The sequence below is a fragment of the Empidonax traillii genome, unplaced genomic scaffold (genome assembly GCF_003031625.1).
Source record: "Empidonax traillii isolate 1590-97213 ecotype Southwest subspecies unplaced genomic scaffold, ASM303162v1 scaffold296:size1881848, whole genome shotgun sequence".
In the NCBI taxonomy this organism is placed as follows: domain Eukaryota; kingdom Metazoa; phylum Chordata; class Aves; order Passeriformes; family Tyrannidae; genus Empidonax; species Empidonax traillii.
In genome coordinates, this window is record NW_020955489.1 from 383,285 (window position 1) to 401,593 (window position 18,309).

At 44.7% G+C, this 18,309-nt stretch overlaps 1 protein-coding gene across 1 annotated transcript; it reads left to right on the forward strand.

Moving 5' to 3' along the window:
- Positions 1-4,649: 4,649 nt before the first annotated feature.
- TATDN3 (TatD DNase domain containing 3) lies at positions 4,650-9,985 on the forward strand. The gene is made up of 10 exons (XM_027890759.1): positions 4,650-4,930; positions 5,017-5,049; positions 5,141-5,214; positions 5,426-5,510; positions 6,153-6,215; positions 7,260-7,369; positions 7,770-7,825; positions 8,038-8,150; positions 9,269-9,349; positions 9,621-9,985. Exons 1-10 carry the CDS (start codon positions 4,754-4,756, stop codon positions 9,762-9,764), a joined length of 936 nt encoding a protein of 311 aa, XP_027746560.1. The 5' UTR covers positions 4,650-4,753; the 3' UTR covers positions 9,765-9,985.
- Positions 9,986-18,309: the final 8,324 nt, after the last annotated feature.

Consider the following 18,309-nt stretch of genomic DNA (forward strand, 5'->3'; position numbering starts at 1 on the left):
CAGCAGTTAACTGAGACATGAAGTAAACTAATAATAAATGAACACAACTAATATTTAGCTATATTAAAGGTGAAATTAGAACTAACTAACAGGGAAGAAGGAAAAAAAAACCCCAAAGATGTAGGAACATAAGTTATATACTCAGCAAGTTAGTATTCCCCAGTTCAGGAGCTGTCCCTCAACCTTCTTCAAGCAAAAACAAGTCGGAGGAAAGCTAACTATTCCTCCCTGTAGTTCTGCCAGAGAAATTTTTTCACAGTCCACATATCTTCTCAGCAGAAGAACAAACACTGCTTGCATTAGCCTCAAACACTACAGAACATATTGACTGAAAAGCCACAGGGTGACCTCTTGCTTTAGCAATTACAGAGAGATCACCACAATAAATTACTAGTTCTCTCCAGATAAACCATGTCTTCATAGTTGCTCTTTATGCCTCAGAAAACACACACCACAGGGTTAGCTAGGGTCAAGAAAGAACACAAAACACCCTCAACCAAAAGCAAAGAAATCACTAGTGCCTTCACAGAAGTAGCTCTGAGAGGAAAAAAAAAAAAAGACAGTTTACAGAGATAGACTAAACTTTCTCTATTTCTATACATACTTACAGAGGTAAACTAAACTTTCTATATTTTGCAGTCACTTTTAATTGAAATAATCTAGCTGTAGAGTGATGTAAACTTTGAAGAAATCAGCAAGAGCAAAGAGGAAGCATGAGAGGCATTCTAAAAAACCAATCCACTGTGGGAATCAAGCAGCATATAGCTTCCCTTTTCCAGGAAGGTTAAAAGGCCTTGCTAAATCTTGATGTTCTATAATAGCATGTTTTATTTTAGCTGACTTTGTTTGTTTTACACACTTGATCTGACGACAAAGAGAGATTTTCTAACATATATTGCCTTTTATGATATTTTGGGTTTAAGACGAATATGTACCTATGCCCTTTTCCTTACTGTAAATCATCTCTGCCTGGCTAACTAGAGATTTAATGTTTGTCTGTTTTAGTCCTCAGAAATGCAATGCAGGCTCTTAAACAACTTTTGAAAAGTATCCTTGTCTTCTTTAGCAAAGAATAACTGAAGTTGGAAAGAGCCTCTAAACACTCTAGAAACTAAAGTAGGGCCAACTAGTGCAGGTTGCTCAGAGCCTGAATCTCTCCAAGGATGAAGATTCCAGTTTCACTGGGCAACTTGTGCCAGTGTTTGCCTCTCCATCCCCTTTTTTTTTTTTTCCAAAGGAATCCTAATTAATCGGGAGGTAAGCCAATGGTAAGCCTAACGTAACTGCAGGGAAGAAATCTAGCAACCAAGGACATGACTGGGTTGTTTATTGCCAGTAATTACTTTACACTGAGTGTCAAAAACCCCACAGCAATTACTGCACTTATTCATTCATCCTCATTGCTCTTTTTTTCCTTTCAGGAAAGTAGCAGTTACAGTGTAGCCCAAAAAAAGTGCTTAGGAAGACACAAACATTCTTTTTAACCACCATATACTGTGCACGATACTATTTATCTGTGTGTAGTCTAACATTGAGCACTTCAACCAGCCTTTGGGCAAGGACTTCAGAAACACGTGACAACAGGTGCACACTGGCTTGTAAATCATGAGGCACCAGATTGAAACAATCTGCTTAAGTAACTCGCTGAACTGTGCCACAGACCCAATTCACTCACAGTCACAATGCTTTGTAGTAATCCTCATTTTACTGAAGAACCAATTAATGCGACAAAACCATTTAATTATATGACCATTTAATTATATGACAAAGCAACCACGGGAAGGAGCTTAAAGATCAGTATTAGACGATTTATTTCTTCGAGTTACACGTGGTCAGCAGCTACTATATGCAAAGTTTTTCTGAAAACCTTAGGTTACTCACCAACATCTCTTGCTCAGCTTTCATGGTTTGGATAGCATGCACCAGTATCTTTTTAGGCCACTGTTTACGCTTTATTGCTGTCTCTACTATTAGTTCATCAAACTGATCTTCGAGAATTTTAACGTCGGAACCTAAAAATGACAAACACACGAAGCTCAAAGCTGTTGCAGGAGTTCTCTGACAATTTTTTTTGGAGACTAATTAGTAGGAAAAAAAATTATATCTGAAATAAAAAAATCATGCATTATTATCAACAAAGAGACACCTATCTGTCTTGAATCTCCTTGTTAAGGCAATACAAAAACTGGAGCATAACTTGATGCTGGCCAGTTATTTTGAAGTAAATGAGCTAGGGGCATGAAGGGAGAATACCATCTGGGAAAAAAAAATGTATTTCTCTATGAACTCTGAATCTATGAAGAAAGTCTTAAAAAAGAAATAGCTGTCTTTTGAGGTCACAAATTTTTCAACTGAAGAAAAGCAGTGCAAGATGCAGCAAGAAAAGCGGTTTATCTGTATGACCTACAAGCATTAAACAAACCCCAACTGTACAAGCAGAAGTCTGACTATTTTTATACCACACAGAGCACAAATATGCAGTTTAACATGACAAAATACAATGTCACCATAATGAAATACACTTCCTGGAAATACTCTGCATCCTGACAACATCTACAATTACAAGTCACAACAAATTTGCAAAATATAAACATGCCTGCTTTGAACACCTGAAGCCCAAGAGAACATGCTGGAACTTACCTTTCACAGCTCTTTTTTCCAATGTCAGGGTCAGACTAAATACCTAAAACATATTTTCAGCTGTAAACTGGTGTTTTTATTACTGCTACTGTACTAAGGGGACTTAACTTCCTCAAGATTGCAAATTAAACTTAACAATTTTAAAAGCTTAAGATACTATTTTAAAACTGGTCTCAAAATTTAGACAAGTAAACACCTGCACTTTCCTGACATCACACACCATTGTTACAAATTGCAAAAAAATAAGTTATAGAACAAAGCAGAATGAACTACTCAATCTTATATTCTAGCCGTGTGTAACTGAAAGGTTGTGTACATTTCTATATTCTTTCATCTGCACGCTCCTAGAATTTTTCTCCCCCAGTGGAAATTTGAAAAGTTGACAATACTCTTTTTTTTTATTTTATTTTTTAATTTAATTTTGCAAATGCCTTAGCCTTTAAATTCACTGTTCCCACTAATGAGTTGAGTATAACTTACAAGCCATGAAACGTCTTCAATCTAGTAGTGAAGGATAGATTTTGAGCACCCTCTTGGGGTCACTGTGCAGAATCAGGTTGTTGCAAACCTCAGAAAGGCAAAATCAAGGTTTTAAGAGTTTGTGGGATTGTTTTGGTTGTCTGTTTAAGGATGAAATAATTTAATTACAGATAGGAAAGACTTGAGCCACTGGCCAACACGGAAGGCACAAAATGTCAGATCTCTTGGTGATTCAAACTGCATCAGAGATAGGCACACAAGTAAATTTTTGTCAAATTAAAAAGCACAATATAGTCCTTACACCTGCTTTAAGCCAGCTGCGGGCAGATGACAGTACCTCAGTTTAGCATTTTGTATCGCGAGACCAGTGCATTTTTGACCTTGTAGTCAAAGGAGTTGGAGTTTTATCATTCCAGAACTACAACTGCAGAAGCTTCATAGAATCAGAGAATGGGTTGGAAGGGACTTTTAACGGTGATCTAGTCCAAGCCCCTTACAATGAGCAGGGACATCTTCAACTAGATCGGGTTGGTCAGAGCCCAGGTTCGCTCAAAGTGTCCTCACCAAAAACCAGTTCAAGGAGCTCTTTCTCCATAGTTAGTTCACTATATCTGTATTTTTAGCTTTGTGTAACTGTAAAAAGCACCACGTTGCAGGCAAAGGGAATCTCACACCAACATGGGTGAGCAAATGAACCACACTGAAACTCTGTTTAGACAGCAGACTACCAAGAATCTCCACTATTATTCAAAAGATAGTCATTACACACACACTGCATACATTACATGTTTATATATTATTATACACCAATAATTTTCAACACTTAATTTGTATATTAAATAGCAGCAACAGTTACAATCTCCTAGGGTCCCTTGATAGGAAGGTATCTTGGTCACTGCCCCCCACACTCGGGGCTGGAAGGGCCCTCAGGAGGTGACTCAAACCTCCTGTTCGCAGTAGGATCCACACCCAGTTCAAACCAGGTTGCTCAGAACACTTTTGCCCAGATGATTTCTGGAAGCCTTCTCTGCTGGAGAACACACAACCTCCCTGAGCAGGCTTTCCGAACGCCCAGTCATCCCAGTAGCGGATTTTTACTTCCGCACATCAAGTCAGAACCTCCCCTTTCAGCCTGAACCTTTGCCTCTGCGCAAAACCAAACCGAACCAAAACAAACCCGCCCGCCCGGCAGGAAATCAATGGAAACCAGCGCGTACCGCTCGGCGGGCTGGGCTCATCCGTGGCCTCCTCCCAGGGCTGCCCATTGATGGTCACGTTCTCCCGCAGCGCCGTCTCGAAGTTCTGCAAGACACGGGCTGGAATGCATCCCTCCATCGGGAAGGCGGGAAGGGCCCCTCCTGCCTCACCGCCCTGCCCGGGGGCCACCTCGGGGCGAAGCGTCCCCCGCCCCGCTGGCCGAGGTCCGGCCCCGGGGCCGCTCCGTGCAGGCCCCGGCCGAGCCCGCGCCCCGCTCACCCAGACCGCGTCTCCCTCGGTGGCGTCCCCGCCGGGCTGTCCCTCCATCACGGCCCGCACCAAGGGCGCGCACAGCTCCATCACGTCGCGCAGCCTGGGCCGTGAGCAGCACCGCACCCGCGGGTCCCGCCGCGCCCCCGCCGAACCCCCTGCATCCATGCCCGGGCCCGGGCCGGGCGGCGGCCCCGGCGGCGCCGACATTTCCCGCCCGGGACGCGGGCAAAATGCCGTCCCGGAAGCGGAACCCGCGGCCGCCCTGGCGCTCCGCCCCGGGCCAGGCATGGCGGGCCCGGTGGACTGCCACTGCCACCTGGCTGCGCCCTGCTTCCACACGGTGAGGCAAGGCGGCCGGGCGGGGCTGCCGGGGGGTGGGTGGGTGGGTGTGCGGGCCGGGGCTGAGGCGCTGCGTGTCTCCTGCAGGACGTGGCGGCCGTGGTGCGGGCGGCGGAGCAGGTGAGGCGGCCGGCGGGGACCCCCTGCGCGCTCCCCCGTGGCCCCGCCGGCCGGGGAGTCTCAGCGGGCCGGGGGTCTCCGTGTGCCGTAGGCGGCCGTGGCGGCGCTGGTGGTGGTGTCGGAGCAGGCGAGCGAGTTCCGGAGCGTCGTGGAGCTGTCGGAGAGGTGCGAGGCCGGCTGGGGGGTCCCCGCGCCCACCCGTGTCCCGGGCGCGGTGCCCGCGCCTCGGCGGGAGGTGGCGGGAGACGCGCTGCCCTCCTCCTCCTCGGTCAGGCCAGCGCTTCTTGGCTTTAAACTTGGTTTCTCTGGGGTCTCTTGGGTTTAAACTTGGGGTCTCTGGGGTCTCTCACACTACCGATCCCTGTTCCGTGTCTAGGTTCCCAGGATTTGTCTTGCCATGCCTGGGAGTTCACCCCGTTCAAGAGGTTTCTCCAGAGGAGCAGCGCAGTGTCACTTTGAAGGTAAAACACAGGCTATAAAATACGGCTGGGACTTTTCAGGACAGACGACAGGATGCTCCAGTCTGCCTGATTTACCTTCAGTTCTGCCCAGTGATTTTTCTGCTTCCTGTGATGCAGGAGACCCAGTGGACCAAATCCCGGGGTCTCTCAGCACATCCATTTGTCCATGTTAGTCCTAAAGCAGAATTGTTCACTGGAGTCATCTGGCCCTATTACTATTTACGGTTTAAAAAATCCCAAGTGAGTGCTTTGCTTACAGCAAACAGCATTTGCAGATGTCCCTTTGTTAACAAGGGAACTGAAGGGCTACTCTTTGTTACCTTAGCCTGAAAAACTCAGGGAGCTGTTTGGCTGTTTGCAGTCGTTTAACGTGGTCAGACTGTTTGTGGAACTTGTTTTAATTTCCTCTTCTGCTACTGTGAAAAGATAGCTAGAAAATAGGAGTATTTAAAGTGTTATGTACGTATATAATGGAAAGGTTATTAAGTAAACAAGGCAAATCCTACAGGTTTCTAAAATCTGACCACACAACTTAGTGAGTTCTAAAGTACAAAATTTAAGAACAATAAAGAACAGTTTAACCATAATGTTGGGTTCATAACCTTTCCCCCTTGTAAAGGCATCTCTAACTTGTTCCTGCAGGATCTGGATGCTGCTCTGCCGCTTATAGAACTCTACAAAGACAGATTGGTGGGGATCGGAGAAGTGAGTAGAATTCCACAACTTGTTTAAACCTCTTCAGCAGCAGCTGTCACCAGAATTACAAGAAGTTAGAGAATGCTGGGTTTTGTGTATGCTAAGTATTGCCTTCAGTCTGAACAAGCACTACGTCTGATTTGTAATTCTCTTAATGTGCTTTCCTTCATAGATTTGCCCCATTCCCTCTTTTCTTTCCTTGTTATTCTTAGAAAATAGATGGAATTTATGCTGATGGAGTAGTAGGAAGGTTGCATAATTATGTTATATCATCTTACAGCTGAAGGCAGAGCCTTCCTACCTTCTTCCCTGACAAAGTTAGGCTAAGTTGTGATTTCGGTACACCTCATTGACTTGTACAGTTCTTTTTTTTTGATCCCTCATCTGTCTGTGTCCATGTGTTCTCCCCTGTCTAACATTTGTTTATAAAGGAATTGAGGCTTGAAAGCTTTAGGGTAGACTGCCTTTGTTTGCGTGTTGGTACTGGAGGGACTTATGTCTGGTTCTGCACCGGCTGCAGAAAAAGCAGTTATTGGCAGAGCCTTGTAGCTGAATTTGCCATGTTGTACTGTATATAAAAGACTGTGGTTGGTATAACTGAATGGGGCTACTTTGACAGACTTTAAATTTTACCTGAACATGTTTAGATCAAAAGAGTATAGAAGTAACGGGTAATTTTTGCTAGAGTTTGGACTAAAGCTATGGGTTTGGGTCCGAAATTTTACTTGTACTGCAGATCCAGTATTGACTGGATCTGACTTATTCTGAAATACTATCCAATAGAATATAAAACCCCAGAAACTGACTTAGAGATTAAAGTGTTAAATACTCTTGTTAGTAACTATCTGCCTACAAATACTTTCGTAGTTGGAAGAGCTTATGGTTGAGAATGGATTCTTTTCTGAGTTAAGCTACAGGTGAGCTTGTTTTAATTGCAGTCTCTAGTGTACATACTTTGCAGTTTTGAAGCATTTTTTGCCTGTATATATCGAATAATGGTTTTGTTAAGTGTTAGGTCTGTAAAATTTTTCCCCTTTTCTTCTTGTGCTGTAGGTTGGACTAGATTTCACTCCCAGATTTGCCAGCACCGAAGAACAGAAGGAAGGACAAAGACAGGTTTTGATCAAGCAGATTGAGTTGGCAAGACGACTGGATTTGCCTCTGTAGGTTTTATTTATACTGGTAGGAGAATTTGCCAGATCTCAGTAACATGTGAAAATATTTCCCAAGATTTGTAGTTACTAAGTGCCCACAGAACTTTTCTTAGATGAATTAAAGTGGCATTAGTGTCCACTCAATCTCCAGTTTAAGATTTAATTATAGGATTTTCCTTGTGTTTACACTTCAATACAGTCGCCTTCTATGTCCTGTCCTTGCTATGTTGTTCCTGTATCTCCATAGCTACAATGATTCATACATATATCTCCCATTTTTTTCCCTGATAGAAGGTGTAATACAGATTCATTACTTCCATGCCAAGCTGCTGTTACTTTGTTTGTGTTTGCAAAAAAAATATAATATTTGGCTGAATTTCCTAATACCAGACCTCTCCTTGCTGTGCAGAAATGTTCATTCCCGCTCAGCTGGAAGACCAACCATTAATCTCTTGAAGGAACAAGGTATGCTTTTAATGCATTTTCTCTGTCACAGCTCTTGTCAAGAGAATTTCTTTATCTGTGCCATGTCCTCACTTCGGTGCGCATGAAACCTGGAAGCAATAATGCAGAGATTCTGTGTTCATTCTTTATGGGACCAAGATCCCATTGGAAGCTGACATAGCAGCCCTGCTCTCTAACCCTGCTGATCATTTGTTTTGCTTCGTTTCTCCAAGGTGCTACAAAGGTGTTGCTCCATGCATTTGATGGGAAGCCATCTGTAGCGATGGAAGGTGTGAAAGCTGGATACTACTTCTCCATTCCTCCTTCCATTATAAGGAGTGAACAGGTAACATTTTGTCCTGATTGCAGCTGGGGTCTGCTCCTTCTCGGTGCCTGGGAATTGCAGGTAGCAGCTGACAGCTTATTATGATGGCTGTTGAGACCAGCAATGCCTGTGTACAGTTACTGTAACCTGACACTTCTCAGGAGAAGTTTCAGTTGCTTATAGCATTGCATATTTTTATACTTTGGCTGGATTTCTACCTTTTGGGACTTTTGCCGTAGCTAGGCTTCTGAGGGGAAATGTTGGCTAAAAGAGCTCAGCTGTTCCTGAGAAACAAGGGGGCTTTTCCTTCTCGTTTTAATGTTGTTTCTGGTGAACTCTTCTTTGGGAGCTTCTGTCACTGTACTGTTTTAGAGTAGGGACATGACACATGGAAAATAACTAGTTTCTATCTCAGAGCTGTGGCACTTTCTGTTCTAAATTAAATCCATTCACAATTGGCTAAGTTGCAGACTTACGAAGAATTCTGATTATCACAAGCAAAGAAGCAGCTAAATTGCTTAAATATGGCATTTCTCAGGTTCAGCACTTTATGTGGTGAGACTGCTCTTTTAATTTCTATTCTGGGCTGCTACAAGCTTTGCTAATCTCTTATTTTGGGGTAGCAGTCTGTTTCTATCCTGCAGCATCATCACTTTCTGTGATAAGCTCAGGAAATGTAAGAAAGGAAAAGGCTTCATTCAAGTGGAGGAGGTATGAGGGGTGGATATAGATGGGGATGAGGTTGGGAACTTGGAGGAAGGAAAGCAAACTGAGGTAAAAGCAGAGATAAGGAAAAGGTACACAAATATATACACAGGAAATAGCAAAATTGCATCGGCAACTCTAAATGCAGTGTGTTTAATGCGATATAACTGCATGATTTAATAAATAACAATGGATTCAGTGTTGAGATAACAGTACTTCAGATATTTAGAAAACAGGAGAATCCTAATTTGAAGGGACTTCTTGAGCAGCTCCTGGTATTCTTGCTTCCATTCAGAAATTGTTGCTAAAATGCAGGCAGTGGCACCAAAGTCTTTTGATGTTCCTGTTAAATGCAGGGGATGTCCCCCTTCCACAATTTTTTCATACAGGTTTAAGTGCATAAAGCATTTAATATCTGTCTTATTTTCTCCAAGAAGCAGAAGCTTGTGAAACAGCTACCTCTGGAAAATATGTGCTTGGAAACTGACTCTCCTGCTCTGGGGCCTGAAAAACAGGTAAATGATGAAGGGGGAAGGACTTCTGTGTATGTATATCCAAATCCACACCTCATGGAGGTCAGTTACTGGTACAGGAGAGTGAAGTAGTGCAAGCATGAATACAAGAGATGCAAGAGGTTACCAAGGGAATGTGATCAAGAACAATAGATATGTGTAACTTTTCTGGAACACATGCCACAATGTGACTGAGGTTTTGTCAGGAAATACTGGCTCAGAAACACCTGTGGTCTGTAGGGATCTGTAACTTGGTTTGTTTCTTTGTTTTCAGGTGAGAAATGAACCCAAAAATGTTTACATTGCTGCAGAGTATGTTGCCAAAATCAAAGGAATTCCAGTTGAAGAAGTTATAGAAGTGACTACACGGAATGCACTAAAAGTATTCCCCAAACTTCAGAACTTTCTTCGGATATAGATTCAGAAACTGGAATATGTGATATTGCAGAAAGTATTATTTATATTGTAATTAATAAAACCAACACGCATCTTGTGTTAAAGTGGAGTTTTACTCTTGGAAAGTTCAAGAAGTGAGCAGTGTTACATAGCTGTATAGGATCAAAATAGGGAATTTTTCAAAGATCTTTGGTATGCACCATACTAATATCTTGAGTGTGATAAAGACGTTGTTTATTTGCATCTCTCATGTCTTAGCAAGTAATTAGTCTGCTGTGGATTCTGCTACATTGGCCAGTGTCCTAAAAACTGAATCTTGTACTCCCTCACAGCACCTGTGTGCATGTGGGCCTGCGAAATACTGATCAAAATTTTGCTGACTATAAATCAGCAATTGAACAAAGTGAGTTTTGCACGACATCTGATTATTCTAAGAGCCACTAAGCAAGTGGAGGTTTTGTCTCTATGGGGGGTTTTACCTGCTCAGCCAAGGAAATACGCAAGTACTGACTAAGTCCATAACCACCTCAGGTACAAATTCATGTACCGTAGCAGACGATGATGAAAGAGTTTGGCTTTAAGATCTGGGCACGTTTCTTTAATGTCTCATGTGCCTGTGGTTTTTTTTTTTTAAATTGGAATGCTTCCTTTCTTCCTAGTTAGACCTTCTTACTGGTTGCCCCTTTGCAAAATGTTTTTTTAATGCCCTGTTCTGAAATCATCTTGATATCTGCCTTCTGGGATGGAGGATTGCAAGGCAAGAATTTGGGGTTTTTTCCTGTTTTGACGAGCATGTGGTTAAAGAAGGGATCAGCTCCCAAATAGGGGGAAAAAATAGAAGGAGAAAAAGCTTGCGATGTTAATGATGAGTATTGAAGTTTTGTTTTCCTCTACATTGTCTTCCTCAGTTTCTTAAAACCACATGGTCAGGAGGGGTTTTGCTCTCATGAATGAGAATGAACAGCATAGAAAATGAACAGCATAGCTGTTCTGCTTTTCGACCAGAGTTAGCATACTGAATTTAAACATATGTTCCTAAACAGTTCTCAGCCTGCAGCACACGACCAAACTTGTATAATTTGTCTCTATTAGAACATGTATTCAGAGCAGCAAAGACCTGAATCTTTGCTGGGAGTTTGATCTAGAGGAGTTAGAGCCATTTGTTATCCTGGATCTACAGGCACCATTTCCACTAAATTGGGCGAAGGACTAAGTTTTCCTCCAGAGGGTGCTAGGGAACAGGTATGCTATAGTCTTAAGAATATTAGTGTAATTGACTTAATGATTAATGATCATGTCATTGGAGATACTAAATGTGTGATACCAGGCAGCCTTAGCCGTGCTTCCTGCTGCCTGTGTGATGGGAAGGCTCCCAGCATTGCTTGGGAATGCAATTATGTATGGAGATGCTCCGAGTAAGAAGTCAGGCAGCATCCAAATGTTTGCGGAGTTTTGACCTACTTATTTTTCTCTGGAGTTCTTAGCATTGCATGAAAACACTGGTTTTGCAAAAAGGGGAATATTAGGTATTTAGACTGCTCAAAATCCCTGTCTCTGCAGGGAGCATTGCTCTGGTTCAGGCTTAGCCTTGCAATCAGGTGATACCTGGCCTGAGCATTTGAATCCCTTTTGCTGCTGCAGTGCTGCAAAAACCTGTAGACATGCCCACATCCTGCAGCTCCCATCTGGGATGGCACTGCTGAGGGTGGCCAGCCCCACATGGACTGTGGGGGCTCTGTGGGACAGCCTGTGCCCCTGGTCCCTGCATCAGCAGAGTCTGGAGGTGGTCATGGTCATGGTGTGGCTGGGGCTTGGGAAGGAGCTTCCCCCGGGCCAGAGAAAGCTGGCATTGCAGCAGCCTTGGGCAGGGTGAGCCTGGCAGGGAGCCCACAGCAGAACAGACCGACTTTGTCCTCTCCTTAGACCTGCGGCGCCTCAGCTAAGTCGTGGAGTAGATGGCCTGGTGCTCCAGAAAAGGAAAATGCAGTGTCATTCCCACTCTGCCTTGGCATCCCTGACACCAAACAAGGATCAGAAGCACCACCCTTTCCCTGGTGTCACTTTACTGTGTGAGCTGTGCCCAAGTCCCCTGCAGTCAACGCTGGGTGAGCAGGCAGCAGGCACTGGAAATTAAGTTGTTACTTTGCACAGGAAACCCAACTTTTTAAGGTGTTCTCTCAGGACTAATGGCATTAATGTGTGTGAGGGAGGAAGTGTGGTATCTGAGCTGGAAAATGTCATTGATCCCTCAGCAGTCGTCCCGTGACTGTACCTTGAGAGGGGAATTTAGCAAAGAACTTGCATTTCTGCCTGCAGTCCTGAGCTAATACTGGTCCAGAGGAGCTTGGGAAGTCAGAATGGCTTTTGGGGAGGAGCTATGTGGCTGTACACCATGAAGCTCTCCATCCCCACAAAGGTTGGCCTTAACATCACTGTGCGCTGAACCCTGTTGCAGCTTCTCAGATTCTATTGATAAACCCTGTCCCCTCCTATGTAGCATCAGACACTGAGGTGGTCAAGGACGTACTGGAGGAAGGACCCAGTGCAAATGTAGTTGGATGGCATGTTTAGCTTTCAGGAAACCTGAGAAGAAAGGAGAGAGAAAGTACAGAAACAGTGGGAACCCAAGTTCTGTTTTGAGTCATGCCATTAATTCTGGGAGACATAAATGGCCCTGGTGACCTCTGACTCAGAGAGCTAAAATGGCACAGATATTCTCCAGCTGTATGGAAAGTGGTAGGTCTCAAGCTCCATCTGATACCTATAGCCGTCTGCTACAAACAGCAGATCTGGTTGCCCTTTGCATGACTCCTCATGTCTCTCTACCTTGCAGGATGTACATGGTGCGATAGAAAAATCAAGAAAGGTTTGTGATTTCTTTGACATAAATAATGCCTTCAGAGTGCCTTGCGTGTTAGTCAGTACTTGTTAGTCAGATGCAGCTCTGGCTGTTACAGCTTCTGCTAGGAAAAAAAAAAGTCCCACATCTCTTGGTTCTTTCCAGGCTTAAAATAATGCACAGAGATGCACTGTGTGCCCCAGAACTCCCACACGTGCAAGGGCTTACAGTGAATGCGTAGCTCAGCACCAGGCACAGAAATGAGGGGGAGACAGGGTGACACTAGTAACATGAAGGTACTTTCCCTAGGCTGAGATGCACAGCCTGGAGATACTTTAGAGAGCTTCTAAAGTGGATTTTATCAGTTGACAGGGACAAAATATTTGACTAGTGTATATTGTCAATGGCTACCACATCACACACACAGAGGTGCTTTGCTCAGTGAGCACCACGGATCAGCAGCCGGAGTTGGGGGGACACTGAAATTGTGACTCCTCGGCAGGCTGGTGTTGTTGCCCTTTTGCCACCCATGCCAAGCTGCTTATAGGGCTCCTGTGGAACAACACTAAAGTGATTTTTCCTGAGGGCCAGGTGACTTTTAAGACTGGAGTGGGCATAGAAATAAAAGGTTGCATGAGCCACTTGAACTCAGGTCCTGAATATCCTCTTGAGTTCAGGCCTGACAGCTAAGAGTCTGTCTACGGGCTCTATCTGTGCTCACTTAAATAGTCTTTGGAGGGCTGCAGCTGGATCATCCTCCCAGGGCCTTTCTTCTGAAACTTGTTTTCAGTCATGAATTTTGGGACAAAGTGTTCTGAGTTTTTCCAGACTTCAACATAGGAACAAGTGAGGATATGGTGATGAGGCCAAATGGATGAAATGCTGTTTAATGTTGCTGTTTATTATTATAAGAGTTTAAACAAATTGACTAAAGGCTTTTACTGGAGGTCCTTCCAACAGACTCCTATGCAATACATAGATAGGCTCTGTAGAGGCAAAAGCAAATAAATAATTGCCTGGAAAGGCAACTTTTATCACTTATGAAGTTATGCTTGTGTTTGTTTTTTTCATTAATGCAGGCTGGGAGTCGATCCTCTGTTCCCATTATGGAGCAGGAAAATGAATCTGAGAAAGTCGGTGGCTTATCATAAAGCTTCATTGTTCTCCTCTTTGCTTTCTATATGCAGTACAAAGATAGAGCTGAGATCAAAGGAAGTATACAAATCACCATAGCACCTACTTGTCTCAACATTTTCCTTTTCAGCAGGAGGTTATCCATCTGCTCGTTTCCCCTGCTGGGGCTGGCTTTTCTATCAGTGTGAATCGCTCAGGACATGGGCATCACTCTCACTGCACTGTATGGCAGCCCCATCATGAAGTGAGTGCAAAGTGGCTCTTCTAGGGGCTAGAGAATTTTTATGCCCCTTTGAGCTACTGTGACAAACCATCGTGAGGATCATGGCCCTAATGAACCTGTGCCTGGAGCAGGAGCTGATACCCATCTCCCCAAATGCTTGGTACTGTTCTCAGAGTTGCTGCCTGTGGGCTGCTTAATGCAAACACAGGAGATCAATGTCAATACCCTGCCCGGATCTGCTGATGAAAATGGTGGTGTGGTTCATCTGCAAAAGCAGAAACAATGAGGCACTGGGAAAAGGAATCTGCAGAAGCAAGGTGTAACCCCTCTCTGCCCTAGAAAACAGCATGACGAGCAGGGCTGACTTTCATCCTGGCTGCCTCAGAGAGCCTCTGGTACATGGAACACAGGTGGCATCAAGGAGTTGCACAGGTGGCATCAAGGAGCCTAAGGCAAAGCTGAAAATAAGTGTAGAGCAGTGGCACATGAACAGAACAAGAGGATCTGAGCTGTTCTCAGAAGAGCAAACAAGTTCTGCACCGATGCTTGGGGATGTATCTGATGTCCAACCAAAGTGACAGAGTCAAAATATATGGATTTTGTCTGCAGTGTCTGGGTGAGGCAATAGGTCTGGTGCCTTCAAGGGCAGGTGAGGTAGCTCGATGATGTCCATGGCTGGTGGCTGCATACAGATGAGCCCAGCCTGCCACAGTAGAGCACCAATGTTGTGCCGTGGCTGAGCAAACCTGCAGCTTCCTGGCATGGGAGTGAGTACAGCTGCCTGAAAGACCATGAAGCAGCACGGAGATGCAGGGAAGCAGAGCCACATCCCCCTGTTTTGGAAATGCAAGTTGTGAGACATGGAAAAGTGACAGTATTGGCAGTGTGATCAAACCCCTGATGCCCCAGAGGTATCATCTGGCAGGCAGGCTGGGTCAGCACACGGACTGTGCCTAGGGCTTGCTGTTAAAGCCTGACTGAAGAGGGGGGGAGAGCCGTTTGAGGTCCCTATTGACAGAGCCCGTAGTGCTGAACTGCAGCAGAGCCCTGCCCTGTGGCGCCATGACCACTATTCTCTCCATTTGCTGCACGGTCTCTGCAGCTGCTGGCACTTACTGCACCTGGGCTGTGCTTGCTGCTAGGGAATAATAGCTGACATGTCCCCACAGCCTCCTGACCCACAAAGGCATCCTGACTCCATCACTGCATGTTGTGGGGTTCATCTGATTTGGAGCAGAGCAAATGGGCAGTGCGGTGCCACAGTCCAGGTGAGGTGCCTGGCTCCTTCCCACATGTATTTCCTATTTATGTGACTGCGTGTGGAAACTGTTTTTAACTTCTTTAATGTGCACACTTGGGTTTTGCGTCCGCTGTTTCGGCTGTGCCAGGGCTGTATGCTTTAACACCAGTGAGTGTAAACAGATGCTTTGTACCTTGTTAGTGCCCAGTGGCAGCTTAGATAAAGCACTTGGTCCCATGTTGATAGAAGATATTTCCCAAGCAGCACAACCCATAATGCTCTTTTATCCCAGGGATTTATGATCTCCTCATCATATCAATCTCAATCTCCTACCTGTGTCCTGTGAAGCCTCTATTACAGCCCAGCACTCCCAGTGCTGCATTTCCAGCTCCCTGTGTGTCTCCCAAACCCCTGCCATGGTACCACCACCTCCTCCATGTACACTCTGGGCTCTGCCCCCCACAGTACCTTGGCTTTCTTCTTTGTCCTTGTGACCTTCCTGTAATTCCTGTTCTCTCTTCCATGTTGCCTCCCTGAGCTTGTTGGATTGTCATTTAGGCAAGATTAATCTGGGTAGATCATATTTGAATACCTGCTGGCATCAGACCCAACAGCTGGGTGTGTGACTTCTCTTGTTAGCCTTGAGAGGGAATGAAGAGGGTCAGTGTCATCTACATAACAACCAACTCTGACAAACCTTCTAGGAATTTCATGTCTCCAAAAGGTCCGTCTGCCTGACAAATTTTGTTGACCATGGTCAAAAACTCTGAGTTGTGGATGTGGACTAGGTGACAGCATGACCATGTTGAGTGAATTCCATAGAAATGTGTGTATATTGGATGCCGTGTTTTCCAGACAGAATTGGATCTGTTGCTTGGAGCCTCCTAGTTCTGCTCAGCACATGACCACTGATGAAACTGTAAAATGGACCTGGGATTATTTAGCAGGAAGGTCTGTCTTTGTGAAGTGCACTGCCTGGAGAGGGCAGCTTTGAAGTTCTGATTGGCATTGGCTTATTGCTATAAACATATAGAGAGGGTGTTTTTGTGCTCAGAACATTTCTGGATGCACAACAAAGGGTGAGGAAGAGAACAAATGGAACAAGTTAAAGGGAGCAGCATGCGGGGAGTTCCAATCAAAGCATCTGTAGATAACTTCTCTTGTCTTTAGGCATCAGTATTCCTGCCTGGAAAAGTCAGGGTGGAAACTCAGCTCGGTACTCCACAGGACCTCTGTGCTGAGTCGAAACAATGGCAAATGCATGTGCAGCGGACTATTGTGGTATATAATCTACACAAGCAGAGTTCAGCACTTCCAGAAATAATCCCTTCTGCACTCCCAGTGACTGCAGCTCATCCATTGACAATCTGTGTGTATGTGATGCTAATTATCCAAAGATGGTGTTTCTTGACCAGCACAGGGAGGCTGTTGCTGTTGTCCCAAAACAGGTTCTTTCATCCAGTGTGCAAGAGGCCAATCCACACACAGAGTCGAGGTATTTGATTTATTTACAGTTCTGCACAGAAAGGGGTGATTGGTGGCAAATCCACAAAGCCAGCACGATGACTACTAAAACTTCACTAATTTACACATCTTAGCAAACAAAGGCATTAATGTTCATTGGCTACCTATTTCTCCTAGTAATTAATATTCTATCTTCTTTTGGTTAATGATTCTCTCCCTTCTCATGCTGATTATTCTGCATTCCCAGTCTTTCTCTTTGTTTGGGTAGGTGGGTTTCTTGCATCAGTGGGCCATGAGTCGGCAGTCATGCTCTCCCCGTCAGAATTACCTTTTACCCAGTCGGAGCTGATTCAGCACAGTTGTTGAGTTGTCTTTATTAGTTTCTGTCTTATCTTGGAGGCTCTTCCAAATGTCCTTGTGGCCTATAAGTTCTACATTATTTGTGTTCACCTAGGTCTGAGATCACTGAAACATATTACACCCTAAATCTTAACAAGGCATTTCTACTGACAAGTAATTTATCTTTTTAACACCAGGGCATCACTTGGAGCTTGCTTGCTAGCTGCTATCTATTTCATGGACTAAATCTCCTTCCATGTTGGTTAGGCTTGAAAGTGTACAAAGATCAAACATCAAAGAATATCCTTTCTTAAGAAAATTTGTATATATTGCACATTTTACAACACTGTGGTACCAGGATGATCAGAGCTGCCTCTTGGCATCCTTAAGCTGCCCTGTTTTATGGAGAGGTGCAGCTACACACATTGATGTCAATCCATCCTTGCAGTCTTAGTGGATGCAGACTGTGGTAGAGGAGGGTGAATGCTGGGGCAGAACTCAAGGAAGGTAAGTGCTTACCCTGTTACCACCAGTGGCAGACAGATTTGAGGTTCACCAGAACAGCAGAGGCTGTCTTGCTCTCATCTCTCAGGGATCAGAAGTTGTCTCCTTCCTTCCTAGCCTCTGTCCCAAATGGGTGGGGGTCTCATTGCTGGAAGCCCACAGTGAAGTTTTACCATTGCTGAGGACAGATGCGTTCAGAATTGTTGTATCAGTGCTCTGTTGGCTGGTGCAGCTCTTGAATAAGAACCTGTGCTCTTGAACAGCTACTGTGGTTTAACCCCAGCCAGCAGCCAAGCCCCACACAGCCACTCGCTCACTTCCCCACCGGTGGGAGAGAATCGGAAGGATAAAAGCTAGAAAACTCTTGGGTTGAGATAGAGGCAGTTTAGTAGAGAAAGCAAAAGCCATGCACACAAGCAAAGCAAAACAAGGAATTATTTCACTGCTTCCCATGAGCAGGCAGGTGTTCAGCCATCCCCAGGAGAACAGGGCCCCATCATGTGTATTGGTTACTTGGGAAGACAAATGCCACCACTCCAAATGTCCTCCCTCTTACTCCTTCTTCCCCACACTTTATATACTGAACATGATGTCATATGGTCTGGAATATCCCTTTGGTCAGTTTGGGCCACCTGTCCTGGCTGTGTCTTCTCCCACCCTCCTATGCACCCCTAACTTCTTTGCCACTGTGACAGTATGAAAAGCAGAAAAAGCCTTGGCTCTGTGCAAGTCCTGCTCAGCAATAACAAAACATCTCTATGTTATCGACCTGATGTGCAGCACAAATCCAAAACACAGCCCCATCCCATTCTAGTTACTGTGAA

Excerpts from the sequence above, each read along its gene's own strand:
- TATDN3 (XM_027890759.1), top strand. The coding sequence starts at position 4,754 with ATGCCCGGGCCCGGGCCGGGCGGCGGCCCCGGCGGCGCCGACATTTCC. Across the intron at positions 5,215-5,425 it reads GTCGTGGAGCTGTCGGAGAG|GTTCCCAGGATTTGTCTTGC; the intron begins GTGCGAGGCCGG and ends TTCCGTGTCTAG. Across the intron at positions 9,350-9,620 it reads CTCTGGGGCCTGAAAAACAG|GTGAGAAATGAACCCAAAAA; the intron begins GTAAATGATGAA and ends CTTTGTTTTCAG.